Here is a 16,353-nt window from a genome sequence, read left to right as displayed (position 1 = left end):
ATGTGCAAGTAACAGTATTTATGAAATGAACAGCATGTGCATTGTCTTTCAACAGGTTGTTTTTTTGTGCAAAGGGTGTGTCCTTTAAAAAAGTAAAAGAAATGTCTATAGCCCTAATATGATATTAATTATATAATAAAAAAAGGTACAATCATGGTGGTTCAGCTGGACAAGAAAAGACTTGTATCTGATGTGCCTATGAGCAGCATTATTTTTAAGATTTCTTTGTACGAAGTGTGTGCTTTTGACATCTTGACTGTATCACATTTCTTAAACTAGCCATCATTTTAAATCACTCAGTAGAAAATAAACTGCTTTAGATACAAACAAAAATGTATCACAGGCTTTCTATGAACAGAAGAACTTAAAAAAGTCAGCATTATTTACAGGTGTCAATGTTCCTTATTCACAAAAATGAAATTCAATAACATTTATTTTCCTGCAACATGTTTTTTAATTTATTCCATACATATCTTGCTTGGAGTAATGAGAAGATTACAAGCATAAGGGTTGACATTAAATTAAAACTATATGTTTTAACATTAAAACAAAGTAAAAATGAAAATGACTACAGGGCTATTTTAGGCAGGCTACGTTTAGGCAGAAAACAACTTGGCACCAAAGGAAAACATATTTCTACGTTCTCAATTCTGGTGGAAACAGCATAGGCTAAGACACATTTGCATCACAGAAAAATCTAAACGGCCTCAGCGCAAAACCTTTTCAAAAGGATTTCTGATAATTTTTTTAATGTTTGAAATAAACATGCATGAAGGCAGTAACCCAAACGCGAAAGTCATCAACGGTCAGCTCCAATCAGCCTCCACCCAGTCCTCTTTGGCCCAATCGGGTAAGCGTGTGGAATACTCAAAATCAGCTCCTTTGTAGCGTAAAGCGTGGAGATACATGATGAGTTCCTTCTCTGTGGGATCTGGTCGTACTAACTTACATTCACTGCACAGGTGGTCTCTAGTTTCTGGTTGAGTTTTGGGAGTTGCTGGTTCCGTTTGATTTCCATTTGATTTGGTAGGTCGAGATTCAAGCGAGGTTTTGTTACCGTTTGAATCGGTGCAGCCCTGACTCACCTTATCCACCGTCTCACTCTTTGAGCCACAACCGGTCATCACCTGTGTGTCAATCTGGTGACTCTCTCCACTTTTGTTAAGTTCACAGGTGCCACCCAATGTATCTTCTTTCTCAGATGTCTTGTTTTTCTCTGCCTCTTGTTCAATCCCAATCCCATCATCTGGAATATCCAGCATGTGAAGACTTTCCTGAGAGCGATGTTCCTCAACCAGAGCCTGCAGCAGGTCCTCATTACTCTTTCCCACCAGTCCCCCTTTCCCCCTGTGAGGCCCCCAGGCTGAGGAACCATAGATGGGATCATTGAGGATGGGAAAGCCCAGGTACTGGAGGTGGACCCTGATCTGGTGTGTGCGGCCAGTCAGAGGTAAGCAGCGGACCACACTGGTTTTTCCATTAAAGCTAAGCCTCTGGAAGACCGTTCTGCACTCCTTTCCATTTGGGTCGACTCGGCAGAGGCCGATTTTAAAGGAAACAACCAGGATGCGCTCCTCGCAGATGAGCTCACTCTCTGGAAACTCCCCCTCTACTCTGCACACATACTCCTTTTCAAGCTGTTAGAAAGCACAAATGTAAAGGACATTTTTGATAATGATATTGCAAATTCACTTCTAAGAGATTTTTGAGAAAACTCTTACCACTATTGTTTAAATCCACTGACCTATATAAGATAATGTTGACTGTTGTACTGTGGATTTAAACAAGTGAACGTTTAAAGCCACCCCATCCTGAACGTACCTGTCTGTCTCTCACCAACTGGTCCAGTTTTTTTGATGCCTCCAGTGTCCTGGCAAACAGTAGCACTCCAGAGGTGAGCCTGTCTAGTCTGTGGACTGTGTGGAGCTCAGAGATGCCCTGCTCTTTGCCCAGAATGAAAATCACTGTATTGTGGCGGAAACGGCCGCAGGGGTGGACCGGGATGGAGGCAGGCTTGTCGACCACAAGCACTTCCCCATCATCCACCAGAACCTCCAGGGGTCTGCCAACCACAGGGGGCTCATGACGGTGCACTGTGTTCTTCATAAGGTCATTATTCTGTGGATAGTCAGGGAAGACTTTAAACTTCGTCCACAATGTTAAACAGTACCTTAGCACCTATAGCATCTGGAACAAAAGAGCATTCAGCCTCAGGTGACTGTTTCTCCAACATGTTTTAAATCCATTAGATTGCAGTATTAGGATTTGGTTAAGTAACATCTTTATTATGAGGATTGGTTGTTAAACTCCTGGCTTTACTTCTGCCATGTGACAAAGTATTCTTTAGTGCTAGGTCATATAGAGGAAATCAATTATTAACCAGCTGACCTACTAATATCAACCAACTACTTTTCATAAAATCAAACCTGAATTTATTAAGTTTGTCCCTAAGTTATTCTGTCATTGAGCCATGCTTGCAAAACACTGCTACCTCGGACACAAAATCATATAATGGTGACACTGACCCTGAGTACCGTAGACAGGTCCTCCACAGGTGTCTCGTTCAGCCGGATGCGACCCTCTTTGGCAGCCCTCTGGTAATATTCTATGGACTCAGCTCTGAACTCACTCTTGAACACCTCCAGAAGGCTCTTCCCGATCCACCGACCTTTGCAGTACGTTTTGAAGTCAAAGTAGTATGGATACACTTTGCGCAGGCCACCTTCAAAGTAGTAAGAGGTCTCATCGAAATGCTCCTGGCGGAAGCTGATACCCGGGTTCCGCTTCTGCGGAGGAGGGACGTATCTCTCGCCCGGACGGAGCTTCTTCCCTCCCGCTCCTCTCCGCCTCTTTCCTCGGCCACTTGTCTCAGGTTCGCCCGGTTCGTCGCTTTTTCGTTTTCCACTTTCTGTCGCCTCTTTCGTTATGGTTTTCTCCTCCGACACTGGGCTGTTTACCTCGGCCGGTGTTGGGGTGGCGACAGCTGCCTGCTCCATGGTCGAGCTGCTCTGTTGACACCGAAGATAATGAAAACGACGATTCAGAACAGAATTCACGTTATAAACCGAAAGAAAGTGCTTTTGTATTTGATTAAGTCCACGCGCAATAGCTCCTGTTTGACCAGAACAGAAGAAAGACAGCAAATTACATTTTCTCAAGCCTCTAACCGACACACTCACGTGCATTCCTTTTAAGCCAGAGGTCCTTGTTGCTACATGGTCGCTACGTGCGCACAATGATGACCTGAATTTGTAGTCCAATCAGTCCAATGTGTAGTTCAAACCGTCAAACTTTGTTTTTTCTTCATTTTCTTCGACCCTCGGGACAAATAACATCCTCACCGAGGCATTATCGCCACCAACTGCTCATAGTGTGTATTTAGTTTAGTTAGAATATATATATGATTAGAATGTATATATGATTTTCAGAGTAAACTGGAGGATTTACGTTGTATGGTTAGAATTTTCTGGAAAAAATATTTAAAATTTTGATCAAAGATCAAATTTAAGAAATCATGTGCGATAGGTCTCGAAAGATAGTAAGGTAAGGAAGGTCCTTTTCAGGGTAATAGGAGTTTTCTCCTCTGAATTTTTATTGACTAACTTTCTTACAGATTACGTCTTATATTTTGCAAAAACCTTTTTTACTGTAATGCCATTTTGTTTACTCAGTATTTTAGGTGATTTAGAAATAAGTCTTGTGATACTTAAGTAATTACAAAAAGAATGAGGACGTTGCCTTCAGCAGATAATGCTAACATTTTTTTCTTCTATCCTGTGTCCTACTCTCATTAAAATATTAAACATTCCTTTCTGTATCTCTCCCTTACCCTTATGTATTAATTTTCAGTAGAAAAAGGAAAACAATAAAATATCAATTTAGTGGGTTTTTATTAATAAATCTTATAAGTGTACACATCAACAGCTGTAGACAGGTAGTTTCAAAAAAATAAAATAAGTTCTGGCTAAATGTCAAACAGGACATATCCTAAACATACAGTATATGAAGCCAGCAAGTTTTTTTTTATCATCACATATATATATCACTTTGTTAATTTGCTGGATTTTCATTTAACTTCCTTGACTTGTGCTTGCATTTGTCTTTATGTGTTACAGCATTCATGGCCAAAGCATTCCCATTAGATTATCTCATATTAATTTCCCACAAGCGTCCAGAAGAAGACATCCTGTAGCTTCTTAAGCTGCAATTGAATTTGTCTCATAGCTGAGCTTCACTGACTTACCTACAAAATAATACAGTGAATCACTTAGATCTCAGACAACATTTTTATGACATCCACAATATCCTTACCACTCTCTACCTGACTCAATGTATTCTGGGAGTAAGGTCATCAGTTCAGCGGTGGTCACTCACTGTTTTATCACTCTTGGAAGACAATCTGGTCAGGCAAACAGAGCGAGATCCTCTTTGTACGTTGCTAGGTGACAACACAGCAGGGTGGGTGGCTGTTAAGACTGGAGCACAGTGAAACCATGAGGAGCGCTACGGGGTTGCAGAGATGCAGCACCAAGGCCATCTCCTGTGGGGGCAACCACACTGCAGTCAGAGCTCACCTCTGGGGAGAGAAGGAAGGACAGCATGTATATCATCAGGAACAAGCTACAGGAGGACATAGATGTGACTCGTGACGCACAAAACCCAGTGACGATTACAGAGGCACATGATGGAGGTTTGTCAGTAAATAAAGTGGTTTTCCTTTATTGATTTTAGTTTAAAAATGACAGGTTAGAAGTGTTTTCATGCAATACCCAGGCCACTGACGCCTCTTGTCAGTCAAGGGGACATAAACCACTCCCATCAAAGCTTTCTTGAGAAAGGTCCCATCGATCTGCCGGTCGTACTGTTCTAGCACCTGACTGCCACCGTCAGGGCCCACTGGGAGAACCAACCGGCCTCCAGGCTTCAGCTGCTCCAAAAGCTTTAACAATGAGAGGGCAGAAAACAGACAATTTACATGAGGTGAGTTTAGTTCAAGAGCCAAATTCAGGGTAGTCAGATGTACTGCAATGTGTTTCACCTTAGCTCTTAGTGCCGTTTTGTTTTAGGACTTTGGATACTGAATAAGTGCATGATTTCTCTTATTTTATTCCATTTTCACAAAATGAAAGCCATACGCGTTCTTACAGCCTTAGGAATTGTAGCTGCAGCTGCACCAACATGAATGGCATCGTACGGCGCACCGTCTGGGTGGCCAAGCCTTCCATCTCCCACTGTGGACAGATGTAGGTTTGACTTTTATAGCCTTTTCATAGCTGTGCAACATCAAAATTTGAAAGATGCAAGACATCTCCTGACTCACCGACAAGTTTGATGCGTCCAGAGGTGAGGAGTTCTGGGTCGTCAGCTTCCACATTTTTTATTGACATTTGAACCAGTTCATCAATGTGTTCAATGCCAACCACTCTACCACTGGGTCCTGTCTACAAACAGAAAAATGCAGCTTTTGCCCTCACTCATATACGTTTTTTTGTGTCAACTGGTAAGGAACTTTATGCAGAACTTACCATCCTTGCAAAGCAGGCAGTGAGATATCCACTTCCTGAACCCACATCCAGTGCCGATGCCCCTTCAGTTAGTTTGTCACTTAACAGCTCCAAAGCATGAGCATGCTGTCAAACCAGGCCAATAGGAAAATAAACAGACAATCATGTGTATGTACCTAAGTAAATTATAGTTCACCTTAAGAAATCCGCTCACGTCTCAAAGCAGTTCAGTGTTTGTTACTCACCATGTGTGGTGCACTGATGGTCGCCCTGTAGCCTGTCATAAGAAAACACACAGTCACAGCACACATCTATGCTCGTGAAACAGCTATTACTCTACAACAGAATGTATTTGCTCAAATATCTGTTACTATATTGATAGGTGTATAGTTCTGTAAAGAGTGACTGGAATGAATACCTATGGATTGAGGAGAGTCTGCATAAGGATAGTCTATAGAGTAGAGCCCTCTGTCTGTTGCCAGCATGGCATCAAACACTCGGTCGCTGCGTATCACCCCGTGATCTGGAGGAGAAAGGAAGAAGCAATGACACTGAGCTGAACTGGAAACTGTAAAATGTGTGAAGGATGAACTTGACGTCTGTTTCCTGATGGATTTGTTTCCTTTTAATGTGAAGGGAAAAAGTAATTAATACAGGCTTTTAGAAGAACAATATGGGAATGAACACAAAGTATTGGGTTGATATTTAAGGCTAGGTGGTACACCAATATATATATATATATATATATATATATATATATATATATATATATATATATATATATATTTTATGTTTTAAAAATGGTGTGGGTATTTCGGTCATCATGATATAACGTACATGTTATCATTTTCTTGTCTAAAACGCTGCATTACAGTTCAGTTATGTATATTTTTCTAAACTTTACACATGCCCACTCATTTAAACAGGTTGAATTAACAAATGAAAGAACAAAAGGATAACATTTAATCTTTTTAGCATGTTCCCTTTTCTTATAAATGCTATTGTTTACATTTTACCTTTACATTTTTCAACGCTTTTCTATTTTCCAGTTTAATAGTTTCAATTTTACTTTCCAATTGCCACATCCATTTGTCATTTATCCAGTAGCCCTTTTCAGTTTTGCTTTTTGCAAAAACACTCAAATATGCCCTAATTGTGAGTATTACCATATAATGATAGTTTACATGTCCATTTAATTACATTTAAAGTAATACAATGTAATAATAGTCTACATGTCCATTTTTATTTTATTTTTCTGACTTAAGTTAATAATTAATGTATCTGTCTGCTTATCCAATATCCACATTATTGAGTATCACCATAGTTTATTTTAAATACAGTATTAAAGCACTAGCTTTCAAACTCAAAATATGTTTACATTTTGGACCTTGACATTTTGAGCCAAATACATTGTAATGTAAAAGACAACAGCCAATTATACCATTACCCCTCAGCCTGCTGATGAGTTCTGGGTGTGTTTTGCCACTGGACATCCACGCCATGGTCCGGGACAGCAGTACACCCATCGGGACTGCCACTACTGCCAGGCGCAAGGCTGCGAGCATGTCCTACACTGGATCTCCCTGCAGTGACACGGTGATCAGCGCTTGCGACCCGGAATATAGGGCGTTGCATTCTCAATATATAATATAATAGAACAGTTTCCAGTGCTCATGTCAGTTGTTCAAATAGTCCGTACGCACGTAAAAAAATAATTCAACAGAGGTCAGCAGGGATTGTTTACCTTGGTAGTTCGCAACTGTTCCTTCCTTCCTTCCTTCCAGCTGAGACAAACTTCCTGGCTCCGACACAGCGTCTGGCCAATAAGATGTGGACTGTCCAACATGAAGATCTAGAAATCCAATCACAACGCAAATCAGTTTGATGGGCAGCTGCAACGTCCAATCATATGACCCTAAATAAGGAAGTGGGCTGAAGCTCTAAGATTGTGGATCATGGACACAGTTAGCTAGCTAGCTAGTGAGGCTAATCTCTATATACATACATACATACATACATCAGAAGAAACGGTTAGTAAATTGCTATTTTCACACAGGTAAGACACATTTGCAATGTATTAGGGTGACAAGCCGTTTGAAGAACATTTGAAATGCACAACAATAATCAATACAGTAGGTTTTAGACACCAATTTAGCTAACTTAACGTCAAGTATGTTAGTTAAAGCTCAGGTTTTTATTGCGCCTAGCTAGTATTTGAAAATATGCGTTGTTACCTTTTCTGTTTTTTCGTCTGAATGTATCACGAACATGCCTGTTTTAATGTTGCCAAAAGAACCAGGTCATCAACAAAATTGGGCTAACGCTAAGTAATGTTGAATTGTCTTTCTTCCTCAGGCTGTACACCAGAATGATTGACGACTTTGAGAGCCAGGAGTCTCGGTCCAGCGGCGAGCTGTGGACCGAAATCTGCTCCAGTTTGCCGGAGGTGAAAGTGGAAGCAACCCCGGAGATCAACACGGAGTTCAAAGATTCATTCCAGCCAGCAGCACAAGTCGGAGTGCAGGTCAATGGACAATCAAATTGGACACATACCAGTTCTTCTAGCGCCAAATGGGAACCCATGGAGGATTCTGAGAGCTACATAGCCAGTTTAGGTACAGGCATCCTTCATGCCTCTTTCATGACTGAAGCTCAAGTTGTCCTTAATCCACCTGGTTATAACATCCATCACACATCCTCCTCAATCAACTTCTGTGGTAGATTGTGGGAATGATTTGATGATTTCAGAGTCCTGATAGATACTATTTTCTGACATTTTAAACACTAAATGATGAATGAAATCAATTAACTGAGGAAACAATCTTGAGATTAATAATGTAAATAATCCTATAACCCTAGACTAATTGACTAATTGATAGACTATACATGATAATAGTGGAACAAACTTGCATACCACCTTGATGATGCTGAAATAGCCAAACATGTTGGTATGTCTGCTGCACCCTGCTGTGTGTGCTCTTTCAAAGTCAGACATTTCCTGCCCCTGACCCTCCATTCATAAATGTCAACATTTTTATTTAAGATACAAATACTGTATTTTTTCTGTCTACATTTTGGTGCAGAGAACCGCCTGAAGAAATTAAAGGGTCAGTCAAGTGATGTGACTTCCAGAGACATGTTGCGATCCTTGTCTCAAGCTAAGAAAGAATGTTGGGATAGATTTCTGCACGACGCGCAGACCTCAGAGCTCTTCCAAGGCGGTGACATGGATGAGAGGTAGGTTGGGATGGATTATGCTGTTAAACACACTGCCAGAACACAATCATTAGGTAAAAGGTTATACTGCCAGAGGAGTGCTTTTATTCTCAATTTAACTTCTGGTCTGTTAAAAAACTGTCCCATTTTAAGCCCAAGTAAAAACTGCATCTTCCTGACCACATTTTAGTATTTATTCTAATGTTGAATTTTGTAGGAATAGCTCCATCTGCTGTTCTTTGACTGTAGTAGGCTATGCTCTAAATTTACTAGAGTTTGTGTAATTTGCTTTTCCAGACAACAGAATTAGTGGAAATAAACCTCATTTTTATTGCCTTTTGACTTTTGTGTACCATCCTTCCCTAGTGCTCTTGAACACTTCAAGAGGTGGTTGATTCCTGAGAAGGTGGCCATCAGCGCAGAAGAGCTGGAATATCTCCTAAAGCCGTCTCAGAATAACAAACCAGCTGAAACAAACCAAACACAGAACGAAGAGGACACGGAGCGAGAGACGCACAATGCAGAGGAAGATGACTCTCATAGCCCGGAGAAATGAGTGTGTTAAAATAACACTGAAAGAAGAACTAATTACGCATGCATTCAGAAGCAGTGATTTGTTCCCCCGATGATCATTTTGAGCATTATATGATTATATTGAGTATTATATGATAGCAGTGTTATGGCCAAAGCTTTTGTTAACAGCGGTCAAAGAAGCAATTATAGGCCATCATCATCCTCTGTATCCCCAGCAACTGAATGTTAAGTACTTATTCATTCCTTGTTTTCAACCACATCACACCATGAAAATATATAACTGTAGTTTCCCAATTGGCATCTGGTCTGTGTAGGGACTCCCATTATCTGTTACAAGAATGGCTCTCTACTTTGAATACATATCAAGGTTAATGAAGGACCACATGCAGTACCATGTTGTAAATGAGATGTCTTGCAGACATTTTTACTTTTGGAAAACTGACATCGTTGACAGTAGGAATGCTCTGTGATATATATTCCTGATAATATTGTGTAACATGTTGATTTTTACCATGTTGATTTTACAAGTGAAGTTTTACCCAGGTTTCAATAAAAAGTAGAATTCTGCTCATTTGTCTGCACATAAAGTGAAGCAAGGGCACTGTTATATTTAGCTAGGTAGTTAAGGTACCATTTTAAACTTAGAATGATCTCAGACACATTTGTGTTTACTCTTGTGCTTCTATCTTTGTGAGGACCAATGTGAGATCTAAGGTGTGAGGACATACTTGCAAAGTGAGGACTGTTTTAGAGTGAAGGTGAGAAGAAAGTATAGTTCAGTTAACTTACGATAATTGACTTGGTTGTATAGAGGTTTATGTGATCGAGGGCCCTCACAGGTACAGTATATAAGTACAAATGTGTGTGTATTTGTGCATGCAGTATAAGAGCAGACAGTGTAATGTGTAGTCTGCCTTTCTGACTGCAGTATCTTTAGATGGCGGTAACGGACATTTTATTCATCTACAAAGTGTGGTAAATCATGTGGGCTTAAACCAGGTAGGGATGCCTCTGAGTTTCATTATGGGAATATAGGATCCACCATTTTTTCAAACTTGGCCCATAGGTACTGAAAGGCAGCATCTGCTGCATTAAGTTTTATTGTTCACCTTAAGACCTGTCTGTTTGCAATTAATGAGAAAAAGTTCCATTTAATATCAACTAATATCAACCTCCTATAGATTTGAAATGTACAACACAAGAATGGTAAAGAGTTTACAATGCAGTTCAACTGCACCACAAACTAGATCCTCCAAAATGACCCCAAAGTTAAATGAACACCTCAGTGTTCATGACAATATGATGTTGAAAAACAGCAACCATGGCGTTATTATCTAATGTGAATCACTTTCAGATGAGGTCCCTGACATGAAAACCTGATTATCCTACTGTCTATTTTTCAGGACCCAGAGGACTGAAAGGGTGAAATCAGCGTAATGTACCATTCCTGAGGGTTCTTTTTTATGATTTTTAGTGAGTGAAGATTCTGGAGGTCTCAGAGCCGTGCTTTGTGGTCGTTGGTCAGATTGGGATGACATGATAGCGTGAACAGTGAATGGCAGGAAATTGAAATTTGAAAGGCACCCTTGATGAAAATGTAATTTCCATTTGTGGAAGGTGTTAAAGAAATCCGCCTGTGGTGTCCTCTGAGAAAAAGAACTTCAGCAACCCTATAACCCTAAATCATCCCTTGAAAAAAAAGAATCATATATTAACTATATATAATTATATGTAATATATCAACAAAATTATTCACCTTTCTATCACGTTAGTTTCCAATCAAATGCATTTTTGAACAAGGTTGAATCTTTGAATGAAAATTAAACCACTTTATACCATCCAATATCAATTTGTAAGATACACAGATGATGAATTGATTCATGTCACTATAATGTTTTTTTCTGATGCTGATTCCCCCTCCCCCACTGTACACAGCAGCAGCTCTGGCAAAAGGCTTCAAGTGGTAAGGGTCAAGGCTGTGCACAGAGACCAAAAAGGACCCACATGATCTGTATTAACGTCTATGGTTGCAGTTACCCCACTGGGACAGCTCAAGGTCCCAGCAAGATAATTCCTTGAGAACAGAGATGGATGCTGATACTCCATCGCCAAAGAAATTCCTCCCAGTAAGCCCCCTTGTAAATAATTCTAAATCCTAGCAGCAGCTGCTGTTTAAGTTGCTTTTCACAGAAGCCACAGTCAAAACCTTTGTTACCTAAACAAACACCTCTAAAAGATTAAAATATCCCTGCGCGGACCTAACCACCGGCAAGTTCTTGAAATATTAGGACTCGTCTTCTACGCAGCACTCCTGAAACTGGGAGACATCTGCAGGTGCTAATGACAGGAAACAGTCCTTTCTGTCGCATTTCCAGCCACCTGGGACAAACTTCGACAGGTTTTGTCACGGGGAAGTGCTAGGCCACATGGACAGATATGTTGAACATATAGTATAATGGCAATCACGAGGCCTGAGGAAGTGGAACTGTGACTGGAAAAAGGCACAAAGTGGCAGAATGTGACAACCTTCACATGAGGACACCAAAAACGACAGAAAGCAAGGTACACTGGAACATGGCCATATTTTCCACTTGAGGTCTCTACTCAAGTATCAAAGATGGCTGCAAGACCCATTTCCACCCAGGACAAAACATCAGTGTCAATAAGCAGATGGTTGCAACCAAGACACAGACATGATACAGGCAGTACGTGAAAGGAAAACTAACCAAATGGGGCTTTTAGCTTTTTGAGTTTGCAGACAATAGCAGTGATTAAACAGTAGACACCGTTTACACCTTATTATGCTTTTCCTTCAGCAGTTAGATTGCCTCATGACTCAGTAATGTCTCTTGTAATGACTCAGTAATGTCCCTAGTGAAAAATGAAATATCATTCATTGGTGAAAACTTCTACACATGCCTATTCTACACCTAAACTTTTAGACAATTTATAGGCATTTTTGCCATGAACATTGGGGCTTGTGGAACTCAAAGGATTGGCCTGAAAACAGAGACCACAGCCAGGGAAACACGCGATCCCCCACTTATAACTGAAGTGACCTAAAATTTCCGCTCCCTCTGTGCTGGGAGCAGGTCCGGGACTGGTCCCTGAACGGGCCGTGGCTGAAAAAAAATCCCCCGCGATGACATAGTGTGCACGGACTGATAACACCCCTACGCTCTGTGTGAAAAAACTGTTGCAACAGTATATCTATTGTGGACTCTAAAGCCATTTCTTGCCCTGAGAAATCAATTGATGTGTAGCCTACTGTACTGTACAGTATGTAGGAATGTGTTTTTTACACAGAGCATACGTTCAGTGGCTAGAATTGTATTTACTCCTACACAGAGCTACATTTGTCATATCCCCAGGTCATGAAAATACAAGAGCACTTTGAAAAAGGCTTCAGGTTAAAAGCCACTGTTAACAGGTGAAGGTGGATTGCTGGATCATAAAATGCAGTGCTTTCACGCTGGGGAACGGAGTTTGCTTCCAGGGGAGAAACAAATGTGTTTGGCCAGTAAACGCTACTGTAGGCCTATGCATGTGAAAAGGATGGACACACATGAGGTCTATGGCCAGAACCTGAAACTGACATGACAGAGTTCACAACATGTTGCAACGTTAAGAAAAAATGGTGATTGCCATATGAATAATCATTGTGGTAAATTTCATCCATGTTCCAATGTCTCCATACCTATAAGAATCATTTGCACCTGTCAACCCAACTCAAATGCTAAATAATTACTGCATCTAGAAGCACTTTTAGCGCTGAAAATGTCATCATAATCAATAAATACAAGCAAATACAGTGCAACAAAACAGAGTGCTACATTTGGTTGCATTGACGGTGACCATTATTTGTTACAAACTTGATTTGTTCTCATACTCTAAATATTCCAAATTTGCAAAACAATAATGATAAATTAATATTAGAACTGCTTAAATATTTCCTATGTTTTCCGATCCATAGAAATGTTCGTTATCTTCACTATCAGCCCTCTGTTACATTAGTCCTATGCTGATTAATTCTGTCCTGAATACCCTTTGGAGATACTCACTTAATAAATCTTTTTTTTTTTTTTGTGCAGCTCTTGCACCAAGACTCACAATTTTTAAATTAGTTTTAGTTTTCATAAATATTTAAGATGTGTATTGATGGAGAAGGGTCGTGGTTTGTCCCTTAATTGTTCAATTTAGTTTCTGTTCCCTAATGTTGGCTTCTGGGTGTGTTTGCTTAGAAAGTGGCCTCATTATAAAAAACCTCAAAGCTGGAAATTTACCATCACAAAAATTATTCAGGGATAATAATTAAGTTGAAATCAGCTCTTCCACTCAGTTAATATGTATAGTACAAGGTACATTTAAGATAACACAAGTGACAATATAGGGGACGTATTGTCATCAAATGTGTCAGGGTCACTATAAATTGACTATATAAAACCAAAGACACAGTAAAAGTCCCAATAGGAAAATTATAGTGATCCCATGGCATTACCCCCCCCCCCCCCCCCCACATAAAAACAAGAAAAGGTCAATATAAAATCACATTTTATTACCAGAGTGGCTGTATAGTTTCCAAGAGGAATATCATAAGTGATTATGATTGTTCATTGCGGGTGATGACAAGCCATCCTACTGGAGGTGACTCACTCACATGAACAGACACTGTATGCTGTGGGAGAGCGAGAAAGAGCTCACCTCACCTTCTGAAGCAGAGCGGGCTGCAGTGAGGAGGTGAGGCTGCACAACAGTGGGACTGCCTGCGGACAGAGGACACAAACAGATCCTGAAAGTCATTCTAATGGCTTACTAGCATCTCTTAGAGGTATTTATCTTTTAATTGATACTTTAAATGCATGCACTCTGATAACTGTCAAACTTGCATCACCTTTTTTTTAAAAAGAAGAAATCGTTGTTTAATAAGATTGAGATGTATTTTGTGTATTAAGGGCTGATAAAGCTTTATTCAAAAAAGCTAACAGATGTGTGTGAAATGTTCGTTGTTTGTGCAAACAAGTGGTCAATACAATGCAATGAGCTGAATCAGCATGAGTAAAGGGACCCATTCTGTATCTATTCCTTTTCTGTGGTCATAGTGGACATGATTAAACCAATCCTCCATGAGAAATTCAGGTGATTTAGTGAAAGAAAAATAACAATGTGACAAATGGAATGGGCAGGAGGTCTCTGCCTAAGTAGGTTATTAATAAGCACTTTACCAAGCTGGAAAAGGTTTTCCATTGACAGATGAAGCTTCGCAATTGCTTTTAGAACTATTTGGAATTTGCATTTGTTTTGTAGATACGTTTTTTTAAAGTGTGATCTTTTCTCTCTCTTCTTTTCTGCTTTATTGATTAAACTGTCAAAATGAGGATGCTCTGCCAGTGATGATGCCAAAAAGGTTGTTGTTTTTTTAAACAGCCCAAACCTATTCATTTTATAGAAAAACGATTCAAGATCACTCTACACTGCTGTCATGGTTTTTGTTAATGAACCAAATCTAAGTCACAGCCATGAAAGATGTTTTAAGCCTCTGCAAAAAGTAAAATAAATCAGCATCCAGGCCCATTTTAACGCATGAAATCTGACTGACTTCAGAGTAGATTCATTATACAGATGTTAGGATGACAATCTTTATGAAACAGACTCTAAAGATGGTATTTTTGCTGTATATGTACAGCTAAGAGGGAAATAAGAGATAAAAATAAGGTCACATTGATTAAATGGATGAAGCAAAAATGGTTTCCAAAGAATCAGACGGAAAAGATTTAGAAGTAGAGCGAAATAAAATCCGACTGAGGAGGAGAGGGAGATAAGATGTTGTGAAGAGCATGCACATGAAAGTAAATATGTATTCTAATTGAGGGGGACTTACAAGCAGCTTTATAATGAGATTGACTAAAGAGACAAATTAGTGTCCCATCTTTAAAACTTTTAATCTCCATATCTTATCATAACATTAATATCTATTTGGGCACAATAAAAAATGCTGTCTATTAATAAATTGTGCTAATATTTGTAGGGCGACATGAAGTGATATGAAGTATCATATGTGCAAAACATGTCTAATTAGCCTAGTTGATTTGTTATGAATTCTGGCTCCTACAGCTATGGACTGGGCGAATTCACTGAACCAATCCAGGCTCAACTCTTCTACTCCAGCCTCTTCTTTCTCTTCATCCATGTCTGACTCTTCATACACCTTCTCCTCCTCCTGCTGCAACTCTTCTCACCCCGTCTTCTCCACCTCCCCGTTCTCTGCCCCTTCCTTTTCTGGCCTGGAGCTCCTGTCCGACCTGAAGCCCATCTTCATTCCTCTCTACTCTGTCGTGGTGCTGGTCGCCTGCTCCAGCAACCTCCTCCTGCTCTTTCTCATCTGGTACAACAAGAAAAGACACAACACCACAAACTTCCTCATCAGCAATCTGGCACTGGTCGACCTGGTCATGTGCATTTTCTGCATCCCTGTGACTGCATCTTATGCTTTTGACCAACGTGGCTGGGTGTTTGGTCCCCACATGTGTCATTTTGTCACTGTCATGCAGTCTGCAGCTGTCTATGCAGCGGTCCTGTCCCTCATGGCCATCGCGGTGGATAGATACGTGGTTGTGGCTTATCCCATTCGCAAAAGAGCAGGTTGCCAGTTCTGCTGGGGTCTGGTGGTCCTGATCTGGCTGTCCTCTCTGGCTTTATCTACACCTACGGCACTTCACACCGTCCACCTTGACCTGCGGGCAGCGGGGCTGCAGATGACAGTGTGTGAGGAGTTCTGGGATGGCCAGGAGCGAGGCCGCCTCATCTACTCTTGTTTCATTCTATTCTTCTCCTACTTTCTTCCACTGGCTGCTGTCTCCATTTCCTACTGTGCTATAACCCATCATCTGAAGCAGAGGACCATGTCAGGCTTGACGGCGTGTGAGGAGTTGAGATCCGCAAGGGCTGCATGGAGCAGACGGAGGAGGAAGACCTTCTACCTGCTGCTGGTGTCTGTCCTCTGTTTTGCCTTCTCGTGGCTTCCCTTACAGGTACAGATGAATGGAAAAGAGAGACTGATGATTTGATGGATTGGCTACATGAAGACATGATTATATTAGAA

The 16,353-nt window shown here is 40.5% G+C and overlaps 4 protein-coding genes across 15 annotated transcripts in view; 2 read left to right on the top strand and 2 right to left on the bottom strand.

The window, feature by feature from the left end:
- Window positions 1-184: 184 nt before the first annotated feature.
- Window positions 185-3,285, bottom strand: rpusd2 (RNA pseudouridine synthase domain containing 2). Of its 3 annotated transcripts, none has more exons than XM_032500539.1 (4): window positions 3,180-3,285; window positions 2,526-3,008; window positions 1,822-2,118; window positions 185-1,637 (listed from the first exon to the last, which is right to left on the bottom strand). In XM_032500539.1, exons 1-4 carry the CDS (start codon window positions 3,183-3,185, stop codon window positions 807-809), a joined length of 1,617 nt encoding a protein of 538 aa, XP_032356430.1. In that variant the 5' UTR covers window positions 3,186-3,285; the 3' UTR covers window positions 185-806. The 3 variants fall into 3 exon arrangements, with proteins under 3 accessions (XP_032356430.1, XP_032356431.1, XP_032356429.1); XM_032500540.1 differs by having other exon boundaries at window positions 3,149-3,229; XM_032500538.1 differs by having other exon boundaries at window positions 2,526-3,232.
- Window positions 3,286-3,873: 588 nt separating this feature from the next.
- pcmtl (l-isoaspartyl protein carboxyl methyltransferase, like) lies at window positions 3,874-7,757 on the bottom strand. 8 transcript variants are annotated; one of them, XM_032500743.1, is made up of 10 exons: window positions 7,739-7,757; window positions 7,249-7,356; window positions 6,946-7,087; window positions 5,923-6,027; window positions 5,750-5,781; window positions 5,526-5,630; window positions 5,321-5,441; window positions 5,146-5,231; window positions 4,770-4,939; window positions 3,874-4,576 (listed from the first exon to the last, which is right to left on the bottom strand). In XM_032500743.1, exons 3-10 carry the CDS (start codon window positions 7,067-7,069, stop codon window positions 4,564-4,566), a joined length of 756 nt encoding a protein of 251 aa, XP_032356634.1. In that variant the 5' UTR covers window positions 7,070-7,087; window positions 7,249-7,356; window positions 7,739-7,757; the 3' UTR covers window positions 3,874-4,563. The 8 variants fall into 8 exon arrangements, with proteins under 8 accessions (XP_032356634.1, XP_032356627.1, XP_032356631.1 ...); XM_032500736.1 differs by having other exon boundaries at window positions 3,874-4,540; XM_032500740.1 differs by having other exon boundaries at window positions 3,874-4,540; window positions 6,952-7,087.
- Window positions 7,294-9,818, top strand: ccdc32 (coiled-coil domain containing 32). Of its 3 annotated transcripts, none has more exons than XM_032500747.1 (4): window positions 7,294-7,560; window positions 7,860-8,119; window positions 8,588-8,741; window positions 9,087-9,818. In XM_032500747.1, the coding sequence occupies exons 2-4, from the start codon at window positions 7,873-7,875 to the stop codon at window positions 9,274-9,276; spliced, it is 591 nt and encodes a 196-aa protein (XP_032356638.1). In that variant the 5' UTR covers window positions 7,294-7,560; window positions 7,860-7,872; the 3' UTR covers window positions 9,277-9,818. The 3 variants fall into 3 exon arrangements, with proteins under 3 accessions (XP_032356638.1, XP_032356637.1, XP_032356636.1); XM_032500746.1 differs by having other exon boundaries at window positions 7,316-7,534; window positions 9,087-9,343; XM_032500745.1 differs by having other exon boundaries at window positions 7,440-7,560; window positions 7,855-8,119; window positions 9,087-9,343.
- A 5,536-nt stretch (window positions 9,819-15,354) lies between these two features.
- prlh2r (prolactin releasing hormone 2 receptor) overlaps window positions 15,355-16,353 on the top strand; it is a 3,022-nt gene continuing 2,023 nt past the window's right edge. The window contains exon 1 of the mRNA XM_032501192.1: window positions 15,355-16,282. Coding sequence (XP_032357083.1) covers window positions 15,368-16,282 — 915 coding nt within the window. The 5' untranslated portion in view covers window positions 15,355-15,367. The remainder of the gene's footprint in view (window positions 16,283-16,353) is intronic.

The sequence above is a fragment of the Etheostoma spectabile genome, chromosome 20, assembly GCF_008692095.1.
Source record: "Etheostoma spectabile isolate EspeVRDwgs_2016 chromosome 20, UIUC_Espe_1.0, whole genome shotgun sequence".
NCBI lineage: Eukaryota > Metazoa > Chordata > Actinopteri > Perciformes > Percidae > Etheostoma > Etheostoma spectabile.
Note: the sequence above shows the minus strand (reverse complement) of the source record. Positions and strands in the feature narration are given on the sequence as shown.